The sequence below is a fragment of the Mus caroli genome, chromosome 18, assembly GCF_900094665.2.
Source record: "Mus caroli chromosome 18, CAROLI_EIJ_v1.1, whole genome shotgun sequence".
Taxonomy (NCBI): domain Eukaryota; kingdom Metazoa; phylum Chordata; class Mammalia; order Rodentia; family Muridae; genus Mus; species Mus caroli.
In genome coordinates, this window is record NC_034587.1 from 20,847,061 (window position 1) to 20,871,002 (window position 23,942).

At 43.9% G+C, this 23,942-nt stretch overlaps 1 protein-coding gene across 5 annotated transcripts in view; it reads left to right on the plus strand.

Moving 5' to 3' along the window:
• Window positions 1-23,942, plus strand: part of Mapre2 (microtubule associated protein RP/EB family member 2) — a 135,678-nt gene that overhangs the window by 89,708 nt on the left and 22,028 nt on the right. For all 5 annotated transcript variants that reach the window (XM_021150602.2, XM_021150604.2, XM_021150601.2 and 2 more), the window contains 2 exons: window positions 4,820-4,965; window positions 9,095-9,308. In XM_021150602.2, the coding sequence (XP_021006261.1) occupies window positions 4,820-4,965; window positions 9,095-9,308 (360 nt within the window). The remainder of the gene's footprint in view (window positions 1-4,819; window positions 4,966-9,094; window positions 9,309-23,942) is intronic.

A 23,942-nucleotide genomic window follows, 5' to 3' on the forward strand; every position in this document is an offset into this window, starting at 1 on the left:
TCGAGTAGTCTTGAAAGTCAAGAAGAAAAAGAGTTAAGTAACTATAAGCTAATTAAATTTCAGTAAGAGAGCCAGGACAATTGTTGATTGAGTAGTTTCTACAGAAGTGGGTGGGAGGAGGCTGGAGATGTGGCTCAGTGGCTTAGAGTATTTGTGGTTTGCAAAGGACCTGGGTTCTACTCTTCTCACCCATGTGGTGACTCACAGCTATCCAGTCCCAGCTGATCGGGGCCCTTTGCTGACCTACATGGATAGATGTATATTCAAGCAAACACCCATACCCGCTCCCAAGTAAATAAATCAATCACTTTTTAAATTTATGCATGGTCCTGGGATAAAATATTCACATGCAGAACGATGAGACATTAGCCTCACCCTATCTACAAGAGTCAGCTCAAAAATTGATCATAAACTTGAATGCAAAAACTAAAATCATGAAGCCTTTGGAAGAAAGCATTGGGTACAGATGTTCCCGACCTTGGATTGGGGCAGGCTGCTGTTTCTTAACCATGGCAACAAAAGCACAAGTGATAGATAAAGGATTAAATTGGATTAGTTCAAAACTGAAAGCATGCACTAAAGGGGATACTGTCTGAAAGAGTCCACACCAACAAGGCAGGGAGTATTTGCTAACCATGTACATGTCTGATAAGGGAACTGTGTCTGGAAAACAGAATTCCCACAACTCAACAAAAGCGTACCTCAGTTTAGACACAGGTAAAGGATCGCAAAGAAGCCTCCAAAGACGGTCTACAGTGGCCCAGAAGCGCTTTAGGAAGGTGTTCAGCACCATTAGTAATTAGTGAAATCCATCTGAGGCAGCAGCCGCACCCGTTAGGACATCCAGGATCAGACAGCAGACAGTACTCAGGGTCAAGCTGAATTCTATGGACAGTGCTGGTGGGAAAGTAAGATGGTGTGCCTTGGAAAACAGATGGGCACTTCTTAAGGATGTTTGTCACAGACACACCCCAGGACTCAGCAGAAACTCCACCTTACAGCCAGTGAAGACATATGCCACTCAAGAGCTTACAAACATTCTTACCAGATTTACTCAGTGGTCCTCAAATTGCCCAGATGCCCACTAACTGGTGGATGGATCGATAAAATGGGATGTACTTATATAGTTAGATATCAGCCATAAAATGAATTAGAGGGCTAGTGAACCCGGAAAGGCTTTTCTGAGGAAAAGACCCAAGCCTTGTTGGTGATCATAAAGCCTGATCCCCTCTAAGGGAAGTCTGGGGGACAGGCAGATACTCAGAAGTTAGAGGAGTAGTTGCCAGTGCACTGGGGATGGAGAACAGAGAGAATGGCTGCCAGTGGCTGTGAAGTCTGTGTGTGGTGTTAAAAATCTGGAATTAACGACCTGGTATTGGATTTACAGTCCTATGAATGTGAATATACTGAAACCCACTGACTAAAATGTACATTTTAAAAGGTTGAATATATGAATTATATTGAATATTTTAAAGGGCTATTTTCTGTATGCCTTTTAAATTCAAAACTTAAATTCAAAACTGAATAAATGAATGATTACCTTTTTTGAGTTTTTGAAAGAGGGGAAGCTGCTGCTCATTTTGCTTGTTTTGCTTGTTTTCTGGGGCTTCTTTAGTTGTGTGTTTTTCAAGACAGGGTTTCTCTGTAGCCCTGGTTGTCCTGAAACTTGTCCTGTAGACCAGGCTAATCTTGAACTCAGAGACCCACCTGCTTCCCCCTCCCAAGATTAAGGTGCTCGGATTTAGGACAAGCATCACCAGCACCCAGTGAGAGAGGAGAGGTCATAAAACACAGGATCCATTAAACAGAGCCTAGAGTTTGGATAACAAAGAAAACCAGACTATCTCGGGGACACATTTAAACCACACAGTTCACAGTCTAAAATCACACCTTTAAAAAATACAATAAGTGAGGATGGATATAAATATACAAAAAAATATAGATCTACTAAAAACATTCATCCTTATTTTATTTTTAATTTTTACCACAATTTTTTTGTTTATTTGTCTTTTTGGTTTTTGGTTTTCGAGACAGGGTTTCTCTGTATAGCCCTGGCTGTCCTAGAACTCACTTTGTGGACCAGGCTGGCCTCGAGCTCAGAAATCCGCCTGCCTCTGCCTCCAGAGTGCTGGGATTAAAGGCGTGCGCCATAGCAATAATATTAATGACGGCAATACAGCTTTCTAGTTGTATAAACAAATTGCTTGTATGTTACATGTTGTGACAAAGAAAAATGGCTTCCGTAGATGAGGAAATAAAAGAGCCCCCAGCACATTGCACTAGGGAAGTAACCATAGTAAAGAGTTCTTCTCCCACTGGGGACCAGCACAGGTGATGTCAGACCTGGCTGACATATCAACTGGCATTTTGGAACAAGCATTACAGAAAGTAACCTTGGCAAGCTTATAGAGAAAAGCATTTCTAGGGAAGACGTTGGGTGGTGTGGCATCCTGGGAAAGCCAAAGTCAGAGCCTAAGGAACCTCCTTGTGCCTGGGATAATTAGACCAGGAAACTCCATTCTGCACTTCACGATGCTCTAGGCACCCTGCTGCCACAATGATAAACTCCCCTGTCTCTGTGTTTCTCTCCCTCCATTTGATGGAGGCAGAAATGTGCACAGCAGAGCCCTGGTCGTGCACCTTCAATGTTAGAGTGAAGGCAGGAAAAGAAGGCTTGCCTACATTCTTCTTCTGCGAAATGAGGCAGGGCCCTGAAGCATCTCCCCAGTAAGAAGGTGCCCAAATGCAGAGGAATCAAAAAACGACAGATTCCCACTAACATTTGGAATGACTAAAATTAGAACCATACTTTCTATCACAAACCAAAATAAATTCCACATGGATCTAAAATTCGAATGTAAAACTGGAGATCATAAAAGCATTTACAGAAACTATGCATGAATATTTATGGGATGTTGGTTGAGAGAAGTTGCTAAGCATGATGTAAATACCAGAATGCCATTAAAATGTTTGATAGAGTGACCCAGAAAACAGCCTGGGGTGTGGTGGCAGTGCTTGCATAGCACCCACAGGCCCTGGGTTTGATTCCCAGCACAACAGAAACAAGCGTGTATGTAAAAATAGATATGATTGCATCTTAAAAGCATCATCACATTTTAGTAAAAATAAATATATGTATAACCTTACCTCTGAAAAAATCAGAATGGCATATGCTGGAATATAAGGATTTGTTACCGCTTGGTTATGGTTATTAGAGATGGTGACAAGGTTTTTTTCTAACCTTCCTCCCCCCACCCTCTAAAATCATTGCTCATTTTTAAATTTGGAAAGTGAAGGATTTGGATGTCTGGATGAGAATATGTAGCATCTGGGTCTCCAGAGGCAAAGTTAATGCTAACCTCCAGCAAAATGAGGGTGACTTTGCAGAGTGGGTCAGAGGCAGTGTTTCCCATGCCCACCTGCGTGATTCCACTGTGTTGGACTGTGCTCATCCGGTGGCACTCTTAAAAGGAGGACTAGCTAACTGAAGCCCTCTCCCGCAAGTCTGATGTTTCCTCTTCCCTCCCCAGCATGGTGTTTTGAGTTTGGATTTGCTATGCCTTCCTTGTCTTGTTTTTAAGAGAAGCCATCTGCTTCAGAAGAAATGCTTAATTCATGGTGTTGGCATCTAAGGGAAAGCCAGATGCCTTTGTTTCATTTCTTCATTGCCTTACCTACAAAGACCAAGCTGCCCCAGCATTTCTGGTTCCACAGCCTTTAGATTCCTAGTGTTTTGTCTCCTCTTCTCTGCAACTGCATCTCGGCTGAGGATTTGGTATAAGACACAGTAGTGCCCTAGCCAAAGGGGAGCCTCCCTCTTGAAAGACAAGGCCTCCAGAAACTTTGATGGTAAATAGGAGGGAGGCCCTTCATGGTCCAGAAAGACTAATCAATAGCATGTCAGAAATAGAGCAAGTGACCTGTAGACGACAGAGAAAGGAAAATGTGCCATTCTACTTGGTCCTGCTCTTGGCACACAGTTGTTCTTCCTATGAGGTGGGGGACTTGTGACAGCTTCTCGTGTTAAATGTCCTTAGTCTTCCCCATTCAGATAAAATCCAAGTAATTGCCGTCTTGCTGGGGTTTTTTTTCTTCCTGAGATTGGCACATTTCAATATTTCAACAGTTCTTCCTTCATGTTTAAAAGTAAAAACCTCGCTAAACAGACTGTCCCTGGGGGTCCCATTGAACATTTCAGCATGACTCTGAATATCTGCATTTTTTCAGGAGATCCCTGGCTTCATCCTGTCTGCTCATGAGGGAAGCCTGCTACTCTTGGGCTGGAGTGAGGTTAGCATGCAGCTGCTTCTGGTGTTAGAAGACTTAGTGATACCGTTTCCAGCCGAGTTACTTTGCAAGATGGCCATAAAACAGCATGAGCATATGTATTTGGGCCTCGCAGCCCATAAGAGCCTGTGTACTGCCCTGATGGTTGCGTGGTCTGTGCTTTCCCTTCTTAAGTTGACTTGGATGACAGAGAGCAGGACGCTAGCTAGACAGAAGGGCAAGGACATGCCCCTTTCCTCTGACAGAAGCAGCAAGGATCGTTCTTAACACAACTGCTTTGGCATCCACGGAGGATCCCACATGTTGGTCATGGGAACTAAAGACATGGTGGCTGACAAAGAAGTGACGGATGCTGTACTGTTGAGACATGGCCTCTTCCCTCTGGTCCCCAACCCGTGCTGTCCAGAGGGTGTAATGGTATAAGGGGCATGTGTGGAGGAGACTGTGCTCTGTATCACGGTGCTTGTACTCATGACTGCTGTCACACCTGAGTACAGCCAGACTGATCAGTCCCTCTTTTTGCCTCTTCTAGGAGCAGCCTATTGCCAGTTCATGGACATGCTCTTCCCGGGCTGTATTAGTTTGAAGAAAGTAAAATTCCAAGCAAAGTTGGAGCATGAGTATATTCACAACTTTAAACTTCTGCAAGCATCCTTTAAACGGATGAATGTTGATAAGGTAAGAGGTTTGTTAATATGCCTGTCGTGTACTCTTTAAAATTGCCTTTAATATTTTATTATTTTTTGTACCATGTGTATGTGCATTCATATGTGGGTCTGTGTATGTAAGAGCAGTGCCTACAAAGCCCTTAAGAGGTTATGGGGCTCCGCAGGAGTCAGTTACACGTGACTGAGAGCCATCCAGTGTGGGTGCTGGGAACTGAACTCAAGTCCTCTGAAACAGCACTACAGATACCTTAGCCAACCATCCAGCACCCTTAAGTACTTTGCAATCAAAAAATGAACAAGTCTAAGAACACATCCATGGGGATATACTTAGATGACTCCCCTTGGGGCTGGGTGGGGTGGGGGTGGGGAGGAGGAGGCTGCACACAAACAACTGCTCTGAGTTCCTGTGTGCATGTGAGGTTTTGGTTTTTAAAAATCCTTAACCCTGCAGCCATTCGACAAACCTCTTAGCATGTTATAGTGGGTTGTTAGCGTCTCAGTGCTGCAAATGAGGTCTTCTGTTTACCAGATGCCTCTGGAGTTCTCTGGGTATTCTGTTCCTTTGGAAAAACAACTTGTTAACACAGGGACCCAGCATGGGTATGACTCTCAGTTCCAAGACTGAAGCAAGTAATTTACATTTGCTAATGGTCTAAAAAAGGGGGGGGGGGCTCTGCAGAAGAGGACTAGGACCCTCCTTCCTTGTGGTTACCAAGGAGATGCAGGCAACAGTGGCCAGCATAGTGCATCCCTTAGACTCCAGCCTTCCTGAATGTTGCTTTTCTCCTTCAGATTATAATTTTACCCTAGAGTGTGACACAGATGGAAATCTTTTGTGCCCACTTCCTACGGGGCTAAGACCCACTGGTCTCTCCAGGAGTGCTGGCTGCTCTCCAGATGTTCACTTACTAATAAGTGTTCATTATTTAGAGTTTCTCTCTCATAATGAGTATGACTGGCTGTATCTCTTAGAATGAATTAGCATAACAAGGCAAGAATTGTAAACAAGGAATTATAAACAAGGGAAAAGAGATAAACTAGCAGAGAAGAAACATAACTCTTTGAAAAACACGTATTAATAAAAGGAGTAAATAGGCTACAGGATAAAAAACAGATACTAGGTTATAAGAGATGAAGGCTAGAGGAAAGTTTAATAATTTAATATAATTCACTGCTTCCCTAAATAAGAAGCATTCTTACCAGAATGTCAAGAGAATCTGGCTTCTTTTCTCAGAATTGATATTGTATATTGTATACTCTTAGCCAGCCAGGGTAGTTCCAGCTGCTCTGAAGTCTGAGGCAGGAGGATTGCTCAGGCCTAAGTTTGAGAACATCTTGGACAACGCATGCAACACTGCTATTTCAAACCAAAAAAAAAAAGAAACAGAAAATATGTTTCTCTGAAAAATCTTAACTTTTATTCCTTTCTGCTGTGTCTAATTTCCAGGCAGTCCTTTCCCACCACACCCAGCTTTGCAGGCTCCCCTTATTTTTAGGAAACACCTCTTTTCTTTGCCCTTTAAATCGACTCTTGTACATTCAAAAGGAGAAACAGCGGTACATAGGTTTCTGGCTGGAGCTTGCTGTAAATCCAATCAGAGAGCTTTGTGTGTCTTTCTATTAGTGGACACACAGAGAACGGAAGAGCTAAGAATGTTGAAAAACAAGTTTGCAGTGGGAGGAGACTGACCTCCCAGCCAACAAGATGCTAGCATAAGACTGTCAAATCCCTAGAGAGACACAGTATCATATACCTATCATGTCTGCTACAGGGCTTGGTTGAGCCTTATTTCCCCGAAACCAGGAACGCACAATTAAGTGGAGAAGTAAGAGCTGCTGCATACCACCATCATGTGAAGTTCCCACACATAGACAGCAAATTGCTTCAGTCGTTCGTGAAGGGCATTGTGCTAGAGGTCACTTACCAGTCAGTCTCTTTGAAAGCAAGCAGTAAGACTCAGAAGGCGTCAACTGCAATAAAGTACACAGGGAAGGCAGGGCAGTGTGAATGGGGTGGGAATCCTTCCTCGAGGATTCAAGGGAAGTGAGAGGAGGGGACACAGCAGCACCAGGACCAGCTGCAGCAGCTTGATGAAAAATGTCCCTTCCAGAAACTTCTTTATTGTGTTCTGCACCTCTGTTGGTTCCTATCACAGCTGCACTTAAACAAATATTTTTGGAAAATACATTATTGATGACTTATCTGAGCATGTAGCCTGGGTGCTCCCCTTGATTTCCTTTTTCCCAAGTTATGGTTGATTCTGTTCTCTCTCTCTTTTGAAATTCTTTCTTTTACCTCCATGACTATAATTGTATCGTTTCCCCCTTCCCTTTCTTCCAAACCCTCCTGTATGCACCCCTCCTTGCTCTCTTTCAAATGTATGGCCTCTTTTTTTTTCATTAATTGTTGTTCATGGTACCAGAAAGTACCATACCGGCTTCCAGAGGGAAAAAAGGGACACTAGCACTGCATGGTGACCTAAGACTGTAGTAGTGGCACCCATACTTGGAGGTAACCACAGCTCTCTTCACAATAGGAAAATCATACCTGGTACAGGAAACCTAGCTAACTACCCAGGGCTAGTAAAGTCGTGGTTCATGGAGGGGCACCCACAGACTGTTTTCCATTCTCTTTAATGTGGCCCTGTTGGTATTTATGGCATATGGTTTCCAAGGTAGCAGTTGGTGTCTTCTGTCTCCATTCATGTGGTCCTTCTACTGTTTCTATTCCTGCGGTCCTCCTACAAAGTCTTGCTTCTTGTGCACTGGGCTTCTCTCTGAATCTTGCACGTGCACGCGTCCATCCTGAGTCACAACTTAGTGCATCACTCTCTCATAGTTCCCATACAATAGTCACCCAGTGACAGAGGAAGTAAAAATCCAGTAATTGTGCAACCTGGGAAGTATGGTACCAATCCATTTCCTTTAATAAAAGAAACAGCGACCCACTGAATTACAGCTCAGTAATCAAGTCCCTCCTGTGTCCTTTGTCATAAGTCCAGAGGTTCCTGTGAGCATGAGCAGGGAATCGTGGCTGACTGTGGGTTCTGGTGGGAAGCTTACTCTGAGAAGCTGGAGTGCACGTCATGCGCCTTCCTCGTATGCTTCCAGGACTCTTACTGAGCATCCGTGTCTGCACTGCCACGGAGCCCTGGCTGTGCCTCTGGGTTGCTCTGCCCTGGGCCCTGTACTATGTTAGTTGGGATGCTTGTCTACATTTTAATGAGCTCTGCACCATGTGTCCCGTTACCTGTTTTTGCTGAGCTGCCCCTGGTTCGTGTGCCCTGTCCGGTAGCATTATTCCTTACGAGTTTATCTCAATACAGCTGGGCCAGGAAATAGGAACACACTTCAACTTGGAAACAGCACAACATCCCAGGCCGGGTATTTTGTGGAGAGATTGCATAACTATATACAGGTCCCATACATGAGATAAGTCCCTCTACGTGTGCTTTGTTGTTTTCTGGTTTTGTTTGTTGGATTTTTTGAGATGTGACCTTACTGTGTACCTCTCTTTGCTCTCAAACTCATAATCTTGCCATAGTCTCTCAAGTGAATTACAGGAATGTGCTACCGCCAGACCTGGCAGGCCACCCCCCATCTTGACAGCTAAGGGTGGCCCTATTTCAGTTGTTCAGGGAATATTCAGGTTTACAGTATAATCCACTCTGTGGCTTTTTGGTTGGTGGTAGCTGTGGTAAGTTTTTGTTTGTTTGTTTGTTGTTAATTGTTCTCGGCTGTTGCTTTGTTTTGTTTTTACCAAGTCTTTAATTAGTTAAAAGTTGTGTTAATTGTAGAATACTGCTGAGAAGCCAGGGAAACAATGGGCGGTCGATAACTGCAGGCAGTGGGGCCTGAGAAACACTCAGTGGTTGAGAGCACCTGCTACTCTCACAGAGGATGCTGGTTCAGTTCCCAGCCCCACTATCTGATGGCTACAGAGGATTGTACCCAGTGACCTCTTCTGGCCTCAGCAGGTACTGCACACACATGGTGCACATACATGCACATAAATAAAACTTTAAATTTTTGCTTACAAAAAAAAAAAAATTTGCAAGCAAGCAATTCTTAGGATACAATTGCATAAAACTCCAAGCTAACCTGAGGCTTGTGACTCACTTGACGACCTGATGTTGCAGGTAATCCCAGTGGAGAAGCTGGTGAAAGGGCGTTTCCAAGACAACCTGGATTTTATTCAGTGGTTTAAGAAATTCTATGATGCTAACTATGACGGGAAGGAGTACGATCCTGTTGAGGCCCGACAAGGGCAAGATGCAATTCCTCCCCCTGACCCTGGTGAACAGATCTTCAACCTGCCCAAGAAGTCGCACCATGCAAACTCCCCCACAGCAGGTAGGTTTCGAGGACATCTATCCTTCTCATAGGAAATGGCTCCGACTCTCTGGTGCTTCAGTCTATGCTTGTGACTGACAGTACTTTCATGCCTTTGGATGGTTTTCAGTATTGTCTGGGTGACCATGCTGATCTTTCTGTGGCCCACTTGTCATGAGTCTGATGATCTGCACTTCAGATATTAAAAAGGCACAGCCGTACATGCTGTGTCTCTGTAGCTGCCTGTTAAGATAATAACCTGAGGATAGATTTCTTTTACTCTTAATTTTCCTGAAATTTTTTGAGTTGTTTGTTTAGATTTACATCAAAATATTTCAAGTGCTTAATTGCCAGCAAGGCAGATCATCATATGAACTGACATACTGCTCAGTGTGGGTCATTTTATAGAGATGTTCAAAGGAAATCAGTGAGCGGTTTGTATGTTACTACAGACACTTCATTTATCCTGAGTCCTTGTCCTCAAAATTGAAATTATTGAGGATACATACCTAGAACTTTTAGGAATATTTTAACTTTTGTGGATTTACAAACAAAACTCTAAAATATCTTAGAAATATCCTTGCCATAAGCAACCAACTCTACTAGACGACATATGTTGTTGTGAAGTGAGGTCATTATTATACACACTGGTTGTGCGCTAGACTGTTACTGCTGAAATGTCTGAAATTTTCTTTCTGTCACAAATGCAGAGCCTATTATGATATAGCTTTTTATTTCTGCCCATCCTACCATAGTCAGAATGGGTTAGATATGATTGGTAGTAGGTATCGGTAGCTCTCTGATCTTACTTTAGCTTCCTACTTAGAAACCTTTTCCCTTTTTTGTCTATCTGAATTCATAGCTATATCCCAAATAATCTGTATCCCTTGGAAATCTTACATCTTCAAAAGATTTTTCACATAATTTGTTTTTTAAAAATATATTGTTAGAGGTGACAAGATCAGGGTGTATACTTGCCCAGTCTGTTAGATGAGGTCTTCTTCATGTGGAATCAGAAGAAAAGGAATACATATCTCTAAGAGAGATTTGGGAATTAACTGGATTGGGCTGTGGTAATGGGTGGATCCTGGAGTGAGCAAGCGAGCTGCCAAGTGTGACTTCCTGGCTTGTCTCCCACACTTGGAAGGATGAGGCTATCATTTAGTAAGTGCTGAAAGAGAGCTAGAATTGAGAAGACACAGTGTTTATTTTAACATACTGAGTTTCAGGTTTCTTTGCAGCATCCAAAAGATGATCTGAATAACCATTGTGTGTGTGTGTGTGTGTGTGGGTGTGTGTGTGTGTGCGTGTGTGCCCCCATGCACTCAAAGGCACACAAGCAGGAGCTATACATTTGTGAGTGTTGCGTACAGTGAATCTGGAAGTGAATACAGAGTGATAAGGGGAGGGTGCCTTTAGGAATTTCTAACAATTGCAGAGTAAAGAAGAAGAAATGTCCCCGGAATGCAGAGAAGATGCCAAAAAGATAGGAGGAGGCTAAGGAGTGGCTTTCAGGGAAGCAGAAGGAAGGAGGCAGAGTGACCCACAGTGTCCACCGAGGAGTCAGGAGAGTGAGGCCTGGAGTCGTCCCTTGGATCACTCAGGATCACTCATGAGATGAGGCCTGGGTTGGGGAATGAGTTGGATAAAGGACTCTGCATCAGTATCCAAGTCCAGGTTTGGAATGAATGGGCCTCGCCACTGAAGAGCGCTGAACTCTGATCTTTGGGAGTTAGACACATGTGAAGGGAAGAAGCATTTTTAGGATGAGCACAGACAAGAAAGTCAAGAGAACTGACGTCATTAGTAGTGTGTGGAATGGACCGACCTAGAATATTATTCTTTCTTCCACAATCATACTGTGACCTTAATTCTTTTGCCTCAGCTCCAGCTCTTGCCTTCCAAGCAGAGCTGCAGTCTGTTGCCTTGTCCCCATTTTCCAAGAATTCCCTCATCTGTGTCTCACAGAACAAACAGTAGGAAGTTTCTAGAAAGAGGGTCATGAATATTAATTGCAGAAATATGATGTACAGTGAAACTTGAAAATAGTATGTAGAGAGCTGATTCCTACGGTGTGATTAATAATCTCTCAGGGAACTGGTGCCCTGAGATGATGGGCCCTGGGGTCTGCATGGTGGCCACTGAACAAGGCCAGGAGGGGTGTGGAGCAGAAGCAAAGGGAGGGGCTGGATGAAGAAAGCCATGAGACTGGGAGGCAAAATGTCATCAGCATCCTTCAGAGATGGAGTGGAGCCGGTGCTGACCGGATGTCCTCCCCGAGGCTGGGATCGGGAGGCCTGTGAAGTGAGAGGAACTCGGGCAAGAACTCAAGGCAGGCTGCTCTTGCCCTCCCTAATGTCAGCTTCTGTGGCAGTTACTGATGGACAGGTTGGCTTTGAAACCAACTGCATTTTTTTTTCTTTAATTCTAATAATAAACCTCAGGATATTTTTCTCCCACAATTGTAACTCTTCTTTATCTTTCTTTCTTTTTTTAACCTTCTAACACTTACGCTCTTTCACCCAGAACTAGACTACCCTGCCATCCCTCTCACAGAACACACAGAGGAACTTGTCCTTTTTGGTGAAATACCATGAGCCTGAGAAAGAAGTGAGTGATAAAACGTAGGGGACATATTGAAATCAACAGTTGATAAATTTGATTTTTTTAATGTCCCAGAGGGCAGTGGTTTCTGATTCTGCTCCCATACCTTGATGGTGTTTACTTTGTTGCTCTTACTTGGGGAGGAATGGTATTTTCAGGAATGCAAGTTTATCACCCCTCTTTAATCAAATGTGTCCTGAATATTATACATTGTGAGGCAGTAAAACTTTATTGGAGAAAAATTACCACCATACATCACATTCAGGACACGGTTTTTAAGGACCACTGTTGGAGAAAAGCCCCTGGAAATACACAAGGGCCTGACTTGTCTCAAAGTCCTACATTCAGACATTGGGAACAAAGCCAAGAAAACATAAATCAAAATGCTTTCCGAAAGTCAGGAGAGGTGCTGTAAACCTGTGAATGGAATCCTGTGCTTTAGTCCAGGTTTCTAGGGACTTTTCAGAATCTGTTCCTCTTTGACCGAGACGTGTGTATTATAGGAAATGGGACTACATTGTATTGAGAGCATCATCGTATTACAGAGATGAGGATATCCGTTCCTGGTACGTGATGTATTAAAAGATACGTAGGTACCAAAGCACAGAAAGCAGGGAAAGATTTAAGAGTCTTAAGTTGGGAAGTTTATCAGAGTCTGTGGCCTGGCTTCAGGCTTCAGATCCAACTGCGCATGAGTCCCACATGTGTGAGTTTGAATGTGATGAACCCTGATGTCTCAGGGTTCTCTCAAAATTCTCTGTTCAGAACACTGACCCACAATCTCTATGCAGTCTTTAAAAAAAAAAAAACTGATTTATTTATTATATTGTATGTGAGTACACTGTAGCTATCTTCAGACACATACCAGAAGAGGGCATCAGATCCCATTACAGATGGTTGTGAGCCACCACGTGGTTGCTGGGAATTGAACTCAGGACCTTTGGAAAAATAGTCAGTGCTCTTGAGCGCTGAGCCATCTCTCCAGCCCTATAATGCAGTCTTAATGTATATGGTATGAGTTGTCCTTCACCCAAGACCACAAATGATACAGACAATCAAAAAGAGATCAAGGTTTCAATATGAAAACATAATGATCACTGGATATTACAGACCTAGAACCAGACTTTTGATTATTTGTATCCATGGAAACATGCAATGGCTTGTCTATTATTTGTATCCATGGAAACATGCAATGGCTTGTCTAGTTGAAAGCAGGATGGGGGTAGCATGTTGGAATACTTGATTAATTTTGCACTGGATGAATCTCTCCTCACAGATATGCCTCAGGCTGATTTAACTTGCATGTCTGGCAGCTTCAAAGCATCTTGTGTGAGTGACAAAGGGACCAGATTAGAGTAGGAAAGTGATATGGAGTGTGACGTCCATTCAGTAATGATAGAGAGAACCCTGTCTGTGCTAACATGAAGGGAATCCTGCTTCTGCAGCGTCTGTGCAGTGTGGACCAGAGAAGGTTTCCTGTATAACACCGATGTTCTCCGCACATTTGGTGCATTCTCTGTCATTTCAATGCAGATAAAAGCTTTTTCTCCTATGGCCTCAAAGAAGCATAAAGTTGCTTGGTATCTGTATAGGTGAGCAGCTTACCTCCACTATAATCAACTTCAATCTAAACAGGTTTCCTGTCACGGTGAATAGCTGCCAAGTAACATCAATTCTGACTGAATTCTGAGGAATTGTGGTGTCACAGTTTTTAACCTGCCACCCACAGCCGTGCACTTAAATGCACACATCACAGTGATAACTGTCAGTTAGGTGTCTATACCCTCGGGAATCCTGATGTTTGTAAGTGTAGTTACCCTGGCCCAACCTGCAATTCCATAGCTGTCGGGAGAGATAGGCCTTATGTGTGAAGATTTACAAAACTTAAAAGGAAATTCAGCATTTGTGGTTGCTATAGCAACAGAAGCTCAGACACATTGTAGATTCACATACGCTAATGTATTTAAATCAGACTCCCAAATATAAATATAGTTAGATAGATTTAGAGTTGCCATGGGAATTGAGCTTTCTCTCTTTCCTTCGAGACCAGTCTTAAAATCAGGTTAGGAAGAAATGCTGTTAGTTCCAAAACAGAATGTACCCAGACAGTGTCAACTGGGTATCTAAATAATCTTCATTGAACCCCTAAGTGTAGATTTTAGTAAACCCTAATAGTATTTTTCAAAACTGTAGTGAACATTGAATATCCCCACTGAGTTGCTCCAAGCTGTTGGTTCCGTTTTAAAATGTGACTGTGTTTCTCCATCTGTTTGCTGAGCAATGTACAAGCATTGCTTGAACATCTAAAATCTAGGTAGACATCATCTCTCACCTTCTTTTAGGAAAAGAAAAGTCGCTGTACTTCTTTGTGTTTTTATGTTAGTTTTCTTTCTTAAGAAACATAGTGCCAAGTGTGGTGATACACACCTTTAATCCCAGCACTCGAGTGGCAGAGGCAGGCAGACCTTTGTGAATTTGAGGCCAGCCTAGTCTACAGACTAAGTTCCAGGACAGCTAGGGATACAAAGAGATACAATAATCACAGTGGGGGTTTTATCGTTGTTTTGAGGTTTTTACCTCATTCTGGTCTTAGTTTTATAGTTCAGATGAGTCCCTTTTAAAGTGCTACATGTATTTGAAAAGAATAAACTCTTCATTAGAACAGTGCTTTGCAAATATGTAAAACCAAAGAGTTGGACAGTGTGCTTCAGAGTCTCCATAGTTTAATGGAAGGGGCTTGTCTTTCCCAAATAACTGTTGCAGAAATAATTTTTAGTCTTTCTAAATTGGTTGTGAAATTGCGTGTGCCTCCCTTTAATTCCTTCTGGCTTTGATTTCTGTTTTTGAAGAGTCTCTTACTAGTGCATATGTATTTATGATTAAGTTATCCTGTTGAATTGAACTTATAATTTTGAAACTACTCCTTGTCTTAAGAGCAGTGATAAAGACAATACAGCCTCCACTACTCTTTTATATTTATGGTTTGAATGGTTTTTTAAAAAGGATTTATTTGTTATTTATATGAGTACACTGTAGCTATCTTAAGACACAACAGAAGAGGGCATCAGATCCCATTACAGATGGTTGTGAGCCATCATGTGGTTGCTGGGAATTGAACTCAGGACCTTTGGAAGAGTGATCAGTGCTCTTAACCACTGAGCCATCTCTCCAGCCCTTGAATGACTTCTAACGAGGTAAATATCCTTATTTATTAAAAACCCACCTATCTGTGTCTTTATGGGTAAAGTGTGTTTTAAACCATCATATAATCGGGCCCTGCCTTTTAACTCACTTTGGTAATCTCTGCCTTTTGGAGTGATTAGTCCACTTATATTTAGTGTAACTAGTGGTTTTTCTTGATTTAAATCTATCAAATTATTATTAATTTCTTGTTTGTTTCTCTGTTACTAAAAAGTTTAGTTTTTTTATTTTGCAGTATTTAGTTTCTTCCTTTCTGCACATTTGAGTCCCATACCTATTCTTTAAACTGAAGACCTGTTAGCATTTCTTACAGTGAAACACTGTTCAGCTTCTCATTCTCTATAAAGGTACTTACTGTGTATTCATCCCTAGTGTGTGCACTGATGAAGCACTCCAGCATTCTAGTATTTTAAAGATCCTGTGGCCTCTACATAAGCATGCGTGACTTGGACACCCTTTCCTCAAGCTTTTCTCCTTAACTTTGGTTTTCTGTTCGGTGATGCCTGACCATGATCACATAATTTGGAGTTCTTTACCTGTCCTCACTCTCTAAGTCAGGAAAGCACCATAAACATCTTGTCAAATAATAGTGTTGCACTCAGCCCCTCCCCCCACACCATTCTATTTCATGGCCAGTGCATATTAAGACTCAGCTATATTGCTAAGCTGTATGTGGGTATCCCTTAGCTATGTAAAGGCCTAGAAAAAGATTTAAGGAGATTCTCTAATGGCTCAGATAATTAAATTCCAAGAGGGAACCCCCTGCTCTCTATTAGGAAAGAAGGATCAGCAAAGTTCTTCCCATTGGACATCTGCCGCATAAGAGTTAAATAAGAGATACCACTATTGGGATACTGTCTTCTCAAAAACTAATCAAGCCTGTATTTTTCCTACTTATGTGTTTGAGCTGCTATAGTTACGTGGCATAAATTCATCTTATAAACAACAGAAATGCATTTCTTGCAAAGAAGGGGGCCAGCAAGTTCAAAAGCAAAGTGCTAGGAGCTTCAGTGTCTGATAAGGACCTGTTTCCCACAAACACTGTCCAGAGACGAGGCCCTCCCTCCACTGTGTCCTGAGATGAGTCAGAGGTTCTCAAGACAAAGTCTCTTGAGCCTATTTTCTAAGAATGCCGCTTGCATTCCGTTTGCCCTCACGACTTCCTCTCCTCTGGAAGGCCTCGCCTAGTAAGACTATCATATTGAGGGGGAGTTTAAATATATCTTGGTGAGGAGATGGGTGCCTACCTATAATGGTCACAAAACTACAGCATAGACTATAAATAGGACTCTACCAGATCACACTTTCAGGACATCTATGAGTTTAGAATCTTAAACATAAGCAAAGAAGCAGGAAGAATTAAGGGATGTCAAATCAGAGCCTCCAGCTCTGTCTTTATTGTCTGAGTTTGTTTGATTGCTGGGATGCTCACTTCCTCCCCCTGAAGCTCTCCCGATCTAACTGTTTCATGAGCTTTAAGGGTTGTTTAAAATCGAGAAGGGATGGGTCCTATCCATGTGTATTTGTGCAATATGCAGAAAGCACCAGCTGCTGTAAGCCTTCCTTTAAGGTTAGTGTCCCTCCCAACAGCCCTGACAGGTGGCTGTTACTATCAGCCTCCTTTTACCATCTCGGACTCTGGAGTCAGAACTTCAGTAAGTTGCCTGCGTAAGAAACACAGGATCTGAGTGAGGAGTGATGCTGATTCCAGAACCCTTCCTCCTCACTGGACCTCCTCACACGCAGATTTCACACACACACACATTGTGTATCAGTAACATATACAAAAACCACATTGTGAGGTTCAACAAGGAGGATGAAGGCCGTGGGTAGTACTAAGAGATGACCCTCGGAGTGGCACGCTTGCTTTTCATGTCTACAGCATCCTCATTTTTGACTGCAGTCATGTTGAGCGAGAAGACATGTACTATGTCTTACCATATTCATAAATGCAGGAAGTGTGAAGTCACTTGTTCCTGGGTGTTTATCTCTGGTTTCCAGATTCTCCCATCCAAATACATCTCTGAGCAAATGGTGTGAGAGATCTTGATTTAAAGAATAAGCCTCTCTCTCAAACAAAATTGACGTATTTTTCCACCCAAGAGGGCTGGTGGTGGCTCCTCCTGCAACCTTGGGTCCTCTTATAACCAGTGTGGGTTGTTCCTGCATAGACACTGCCTATGTATGCTAAAATGTGCCTTCCTTGTCATGGGCTACTCTTTGTCTCTTAATACATACAGTAAAGTGAAATTGTGCTCTTCAGAGGACAGTCAGCCTCGTCAGTTCTTAAAGGGAAACGGCATCCCAGTCGCTCTTGCAGTTCCTCCTGTAAGTCCACAAGCAGGATGTGATCACGTACCTCTGAACCCACTTTTATTATCTCTTTATAAATAAAAATTATTGTATTATAATTTCTTAATTTTATTTAGTATGCTGGACAAAGTAAAAAGCTGGGGTGTGTGTGTATAAATATATACTGTATGTATGCAAATGTGTATGTGAATGAGCATGTGTGTGAAAAATATAAATTTGTATTGAAAAATATGTGTATATGTATGTGAATATATATTGTGTACATATAAGTGTGTATGTGAATATGTATTGTGTATATGTATATATAGTGTCTGTGCACATGTGCATGTGTGCATATGTATGAAAAATATATATTTGTGTGTGTGTGCGCGCGTGCGTGTGCGTGCACGAGCATGTACATGTGTGTCACCGCATTATAAAGAGGACAGAGGACAATCTTTAGGAGTTCTCACTTTCCCCCTCACTGTTTCTGCACTGCCCTCCAGGCCTCTGGCAGGGAGCTTCCAGGCTCGTCTCCCGTCATCCCTCTCACTGCAGGAATGAATGCTGAGATTACAGGTACATGTGCCATGCCTGGCTCTTACATGGCTCTTACATGGCTCTTACATGGCTTATATGATCAGGGTCATCAGGCTTGTGCAGCCAAACGCTTTACCCACTGAGCCAGCTTCCCAGCCTGAAAAGGCAGTGTGTGGCACTTTACGTAGTCCCTTTGAAGGAACAACAGGAAGAACAAGCCAGTTCTGCCCTTTAGTCACCGTTTGCCCACAAGCTGACACAGGGAGCCCCATCTGTCTTTTGAACCTGAGTCGCTGCGGTATTCATTTATGTCAAGCGCATTTACAAGTCTGTCCAGCTGTTACCATCATCTTTAACACACTTCACTGTAACCCAGAAAACAACACAGCATCTGCATAACAGCTTAGAAAATACCAGAACCAGCCGGGCGTGGTGGCGCACGCCTTTAATCCCAGCACTTGGGAGGCAGAGGCAGGCGGATTTCTGAGTTCAAGGCCAGCCTGGTCTACAAAGTGAGTTCCAGGACAGCCAGGGCTACACAGAGAAACCCTGTCTCGAAAAACCAAAAAAAAAAGAAAAGAAAATACCAGAACCAGCAAATGGTTATTATTTCTTTGGCCCCTTGCATTTTTGTGACAGCTCTGCTTGAATCACATTCAGTCACGTGGTCCTAAGGTATGGCTGAGACATTGTAAGGGACTCTGAGGGCACACAGTGATCCCAACAAGACCCATATGTTTGGAGGGATTGCTGTCCCGGGAGGAAACTGAGGAGAGAGTGCTCACTCCAGGAGTGTACTGAGGAAGCCCACCCAAACTGGCCTTGCAGCCTCTACAAAGGTTTTCTGAGAAAAGAAAACCTCAGCTGAGACGTGAGGATGAGTAGAGGTGAGCCAAGATGAGAGGTATGGCCAAGAACATTCCAGACAGGACAGAACTGTGGTGACAAGAGAATGTGTTCATTCATGTGGTAAACAGGTCCCTTGTTACTGCCTTCAGAAATAAATAAATATGTCAAAGTTGGTACCTTAAGACAGCGAAGGTGGAATCTCACAGCGCAGCACAGCTCAGCTGGGTTCTCTGGTCTGGAACCCACAGGCAGCAACCCAACATCCACGGGGCCAGGATCTCATCAGTGGTTCACCTGGAGAAAGTCTGGAGCTGTCTTTTCATGGACCTATGGGGCTGAGTCTCTCTGGCTTCTTTCCGTAGGCCACTCGTGCTTGGTTCCTGGAGGTCACTTGCACTACTCATTTGTGAGGCTTTCCCACAAAATGCTTAGTCCTCAGCAACTGCCCCTTCATGAGCAGCAGGGAGCATCTGTCTGGTGTGTGTGCTAGCAAGAGTCCTAAACATAGTGACAGAATAGTAAGCCTGCCTTCCCATCACCTTTGTTGAAGTCTCTCGATCCCCTACCACCACCATGTTCTAGGATGCGTGTCCTACAAATGTGTAAACACCAGCAGACAAGAAACCACTAGAACGGGTGTCGTGTTCAAGACTGTTTGTCACAGAGGATCACAGAGCTCATACTTTTATAGTGGGGTCTGTTGGGAGCCATTGGAAGGCAAAAGCAGTATTTGCCTTTATGAGAGCATACACAGAGGAGACGTGCTTGTATACAAGCTTACTACCTCAAGACTACCTCTAACTGTGGAGAAGAGAAAATGCATGGTGGTTGCAGTGTGTGCTATGAAAACTTCAAGGAGGTATGGTCAACACAGAACAATGATTAGTGGATATGGAAAGTGAGGGGAAAGACAGTGTTGGGAACCTGATAAGGCGCATGTGTGATTGGCTTGGTAGGCAATTGGTGGTAGAAGCCGCAAACCCTGGTACAGAAGCCAGATGCGGTAAGTAAAGGAGACTGGATAGCTGAAGTGTGCTCTGCTCATCCTCTTACTTCCTGAGCTCTGACACTTTTCTGGGAAGTACAGACAAGATTGTGTTATTGGAAGAACACAGCAGGCTTGCTACCATCAGAAAATGTCGACAGGCACTCAGACTGAAGCTGAAGACCGCACATCTAAAGTAATTAAGTACAGAGGTACCCCAGAAATGGCCATGTTACTTCATAAACTTCCATAAATAAGACCTGCATGCCAGAAGTACAGTGGTGCCCACGATGGTGTTGTCATGGCAATGCCTGTGTGTCTTTATTCTCTGTGGGCTGGCTCATTCTGCTGGCTCCATCAGCCACTCCCTTCCCCGTTACTGCAGAAAGCAGGCAAGGGGCCGCTGCTGTCAGTTAGCGTTGGGATAGGATGTGGGAACCCCTCGCGGGGCAGGGTGTGTGTGTGTGTGTGTGTGTGTGTGTGTGTGTGTGTGAAAGAATCCTCATTGTTTTTATTTCTCTGAGGGCAATTGAAAAATACAAACTTAACCAAGGTGGTGATTGGTTTTGGCATGTGATATGTTTGAAAGCTGGATTAATCTTCCTCCTAGGTGTGAGAAGCATGGAAAGTCAGCAGTTTATTGCAAAATATACATTCCACATTGAAATAGCTATTTAAAAGTTATGATTTCAAAATCCTGAGCCATTTCAAGACATGAAGCATTTCCTTGCATTTTCCCCTCTGTGAGAAATTCTCTGAAACCAAAGTGACTCAAGCAGAGTCTGGAAAATACTGGAGAATCACATGATTCCTAAAAATAAGCACATCGTCACCGGCAGGGACCATGAGCAGGGCAGCAGAGACAGTATGTCAGGGCCCCCACTCAGGCATGCGCTGTGAGCTCAGCCTCTACCCATCCATCCCACGGGCTGCCTTTGTGCAGGCTGGTCAGCTGGGGGAGGGGTCCTAAGGGGTCCTCCGGTACTGCTTACTCTTCTGTGACAGCCACACCCTCTGCAGTGAGGGTGCCTGCCTTTCAGGGAGCCTCTATAATGGGTTCTCTCAGGGCAGAGCCGTTTATCATGTTGTATAATGACCCCAAAGCAGTGACTGGGCGTGGCTGACACCCCGCCCGCCTCTGCCTGGCTCCCCTTTGGCTCTCCCTATGGAATCAATAGCACATGGTATCCATCTGAGAATGTTTCCTTTCTTTTCCTCCTGTTAACATTAACATTACACAAAACATAGATTGTGTAAAGATGGGCATCTGGCAGCTGCAGTAAATGGTGTAGAATAAGGTTTTTAAACTGCAACATCTCAAACACTGTCCAAAACAAAACAAAATCTGTGGTGACTGTTCCTAGAGGAATGACTGCAGTGCTCCTTGCTGGCCTTTTGTGGGTCTGCCCTCACAGTCTATTCTGAGAGCAGAGAAGTAAGTAACCTGTGAAAGCCAGCATTGGGACATGCCCTTCTGCCCCAGGGTCCTGGATCCTGGAAGCCTGGGAAGACCTGGGCATCCACCCTCCAGTGTGTCTCTGTATCTCTGCCCGGTGCATTCTCTATCACAGCAACCTGAGCTGGCCCCTGAACTGGTGAGACAGAACCCAAACAGATTAGGCCTCCACACAGCCTGTTTCTCTCCCTACTTGCCACATTGCTGGCTTCTAGCACATCTTTATCTTGGTTTACATCTTGCCCTCTCCTTGAGGTCTTGAGGATCAAAGGATGACCCCTGCCTCTTGTGTCCTTTGTAGGGATCCTGGAGGACATTCTAAGAGCCATTACCCTCTGTGAGGAGTAAGACTATTAAAACAAGGTGCCCAGCTTCCCTCTTCCAACACACACTCTCATATGTATGTATATGCACACATACACACATGCATATACATACACATACACACACACACACACACACCTGACCAATGGCTTTTGCTACCCTGTTGATCCATAGAGTTCCTGAGCAGACTGTGGGAACCCTGCTGGTCTAAGAGAATAGTTGAAACTGGAGAAGACCAAGAGCCTACGTAAAATCACTTTGCCACCCAGCCCAACCCTCCTCACACATGCAACTGGGTCCCTCATCCCTCCTGCTCTACTTGCAGGTGCAGGGGTGCTCTCGTTGGCTCTGTTACTTACCAGCTTATTGTGTTACTGTTTAGTGCCATGGTCCCGGATGGAACGGGAACTTCACACAGACAGGCCTCATTTGTGTTTCGTTCACTATTTGATGCCAGTCTATTTAGTTTGCAAGCTACATGATAATTGATTGATTGATTGATTAATTAGTTAATGGAGAGAGGTAGTATAAGCACATGCTGACACTACCTCACTGATACTCACTGTAGTTTCCTTGGTGTCTCTCCTTCAATGGAGGCCTTGGAGCGCATAGTGAGCTATGGAGGTTCCAGTAGAATGAGTCTCTTCTTTGAGCACTGCTGTTTCATTTTCTAGTGTTTGGAATAGGAAGCCAGTACGTTTGAATGCTTTGTTAAGCCAGATCTCATTTGCTGAGGAATGACATTAATAACAAAGTGAGTGCTATGTACTAGGCTTCAGGGTTAAAGTTGTCCAGATTTTAAGCCAGGGTAGTGACACACAACTTTCATCCCAGCACTACAGAGGCAGAGAGCAGTGGATCTATGAGTTTGACGCTAGCCTAGTCTATAAAGTGAGTCCCAGGATAGCCAGTGCTACTCAGAGAAACCCTGTCTTAAAAAGCCAAGGGGGAGGGGGGTCCCCATGTTTTAAAGATTGTTTGTTTAGTGTGATTGTGTTTGCATGAGTTTAAGTGTACCACATGCATACAGGTGGCCTTGGGGACTAGAACAGGAGGTCATATCCCCTGGACCTGGAGTTGTAAGTGGTTATGAGCCTCTTGCTGTGGGTATTGGGAGCCTCAAGCGTTTCTGACACTGAGCCAGATCTCTCCATCCCTAGGTAGTCTGTGTTTTTACTCCCGTGATCTTCCCAACTCTAGAAAGCAACACTGTTCTTCCTGTCCTGAACTTAAAACCAGTAGGGTGTCAGTGAGTTACCCCTCTTAGCTAGCAGCAGGTCAAGGGTCCTTTGGACCCATGGGGCCACAGGGCTCTGCTAGTAAGTACCACATCTCACAGTCACCCCAAGACGAGCTGACAGATCCCACAGGATCAGTGTGGTTCATGCTCTGTGCAGCCCTGTGAGCTGCTCCAAGAGGAATGGCTCCTGTTATCAGCTGATATTAACTTATGAAGAGCAGCAACCTGACTTTGCCACAGTCTGTCTTGGCGAAGACAGAGCCAGAAGGGCTCTGAATTTGAAAACCCCAGGACCCTGTTAAAATTCCCTTGGGACTGAACCCTTGCCACCTCTGAGACTTGATTTTTTTTCCCCCTTGCAAAATAAAATTAATGTTTATTCTTTGAATTTTGTAGAAATCAGTATTGTATGGAGTGGTCTGTCTCCTTGCCGTCTGGTGACTCTGGTGTCAACTAATCAGAGGAAGGCCTTCCTGTGACCATGGGGCCTCCCTCCTCATCTATCAGTCCAGCCCAGCTGCTTTCCACCAGTCCTAGCCTTTTGTTTGATTTTAAAGCAAGTTCATTATCACAATTTAAAGACAAAATACGTGTGCCAAGGTGAAGGGGACCAGGAAGTGATGTCAGATTTATCCACGAATGATTAATCAGTGCATTTGTGAGGTATTGTCTGCCTGCCTGCTGTGTTTCAGCTGTTCTATGGGGTTTTAATGAAGGAAGCTTGTGGGGGTGGAACAGGAGAGGAACAGTCCCTCAAAGTAAGGAAGAGGTCAGTGGCTTTGAGTTGGGGTGGGGGGATGGATGCGTGTGCCCATATACTTAACACTAATGTCCTTGTCATGAATATTAATGTCATGTAATTAGCTACTTTCCATTTATGGCTTGGTAAAAGGAGTCCCCCAGGTTATGAGAAGAGTCTCTAAAGTCTTAGAGAACTGGCCAGGGAGAGAAGAGACGACGGCACTAGCCAGGGAGAGAAGAGATAGACAGCACTGGCCAGGGAGAGAAGAGATAGACAGCACTGGCCAGGGAGAGAAGAGATAGACAGCACTGGCCAGGGAGAGAAGAAATAGACAGCACTGGCCAGGGAGAGAAGAGACGACGGCACTGGCCAGGGAGAGAAGAGATAGACAGCACTGGCCAGGGAGAGAAGAGACGACGGCA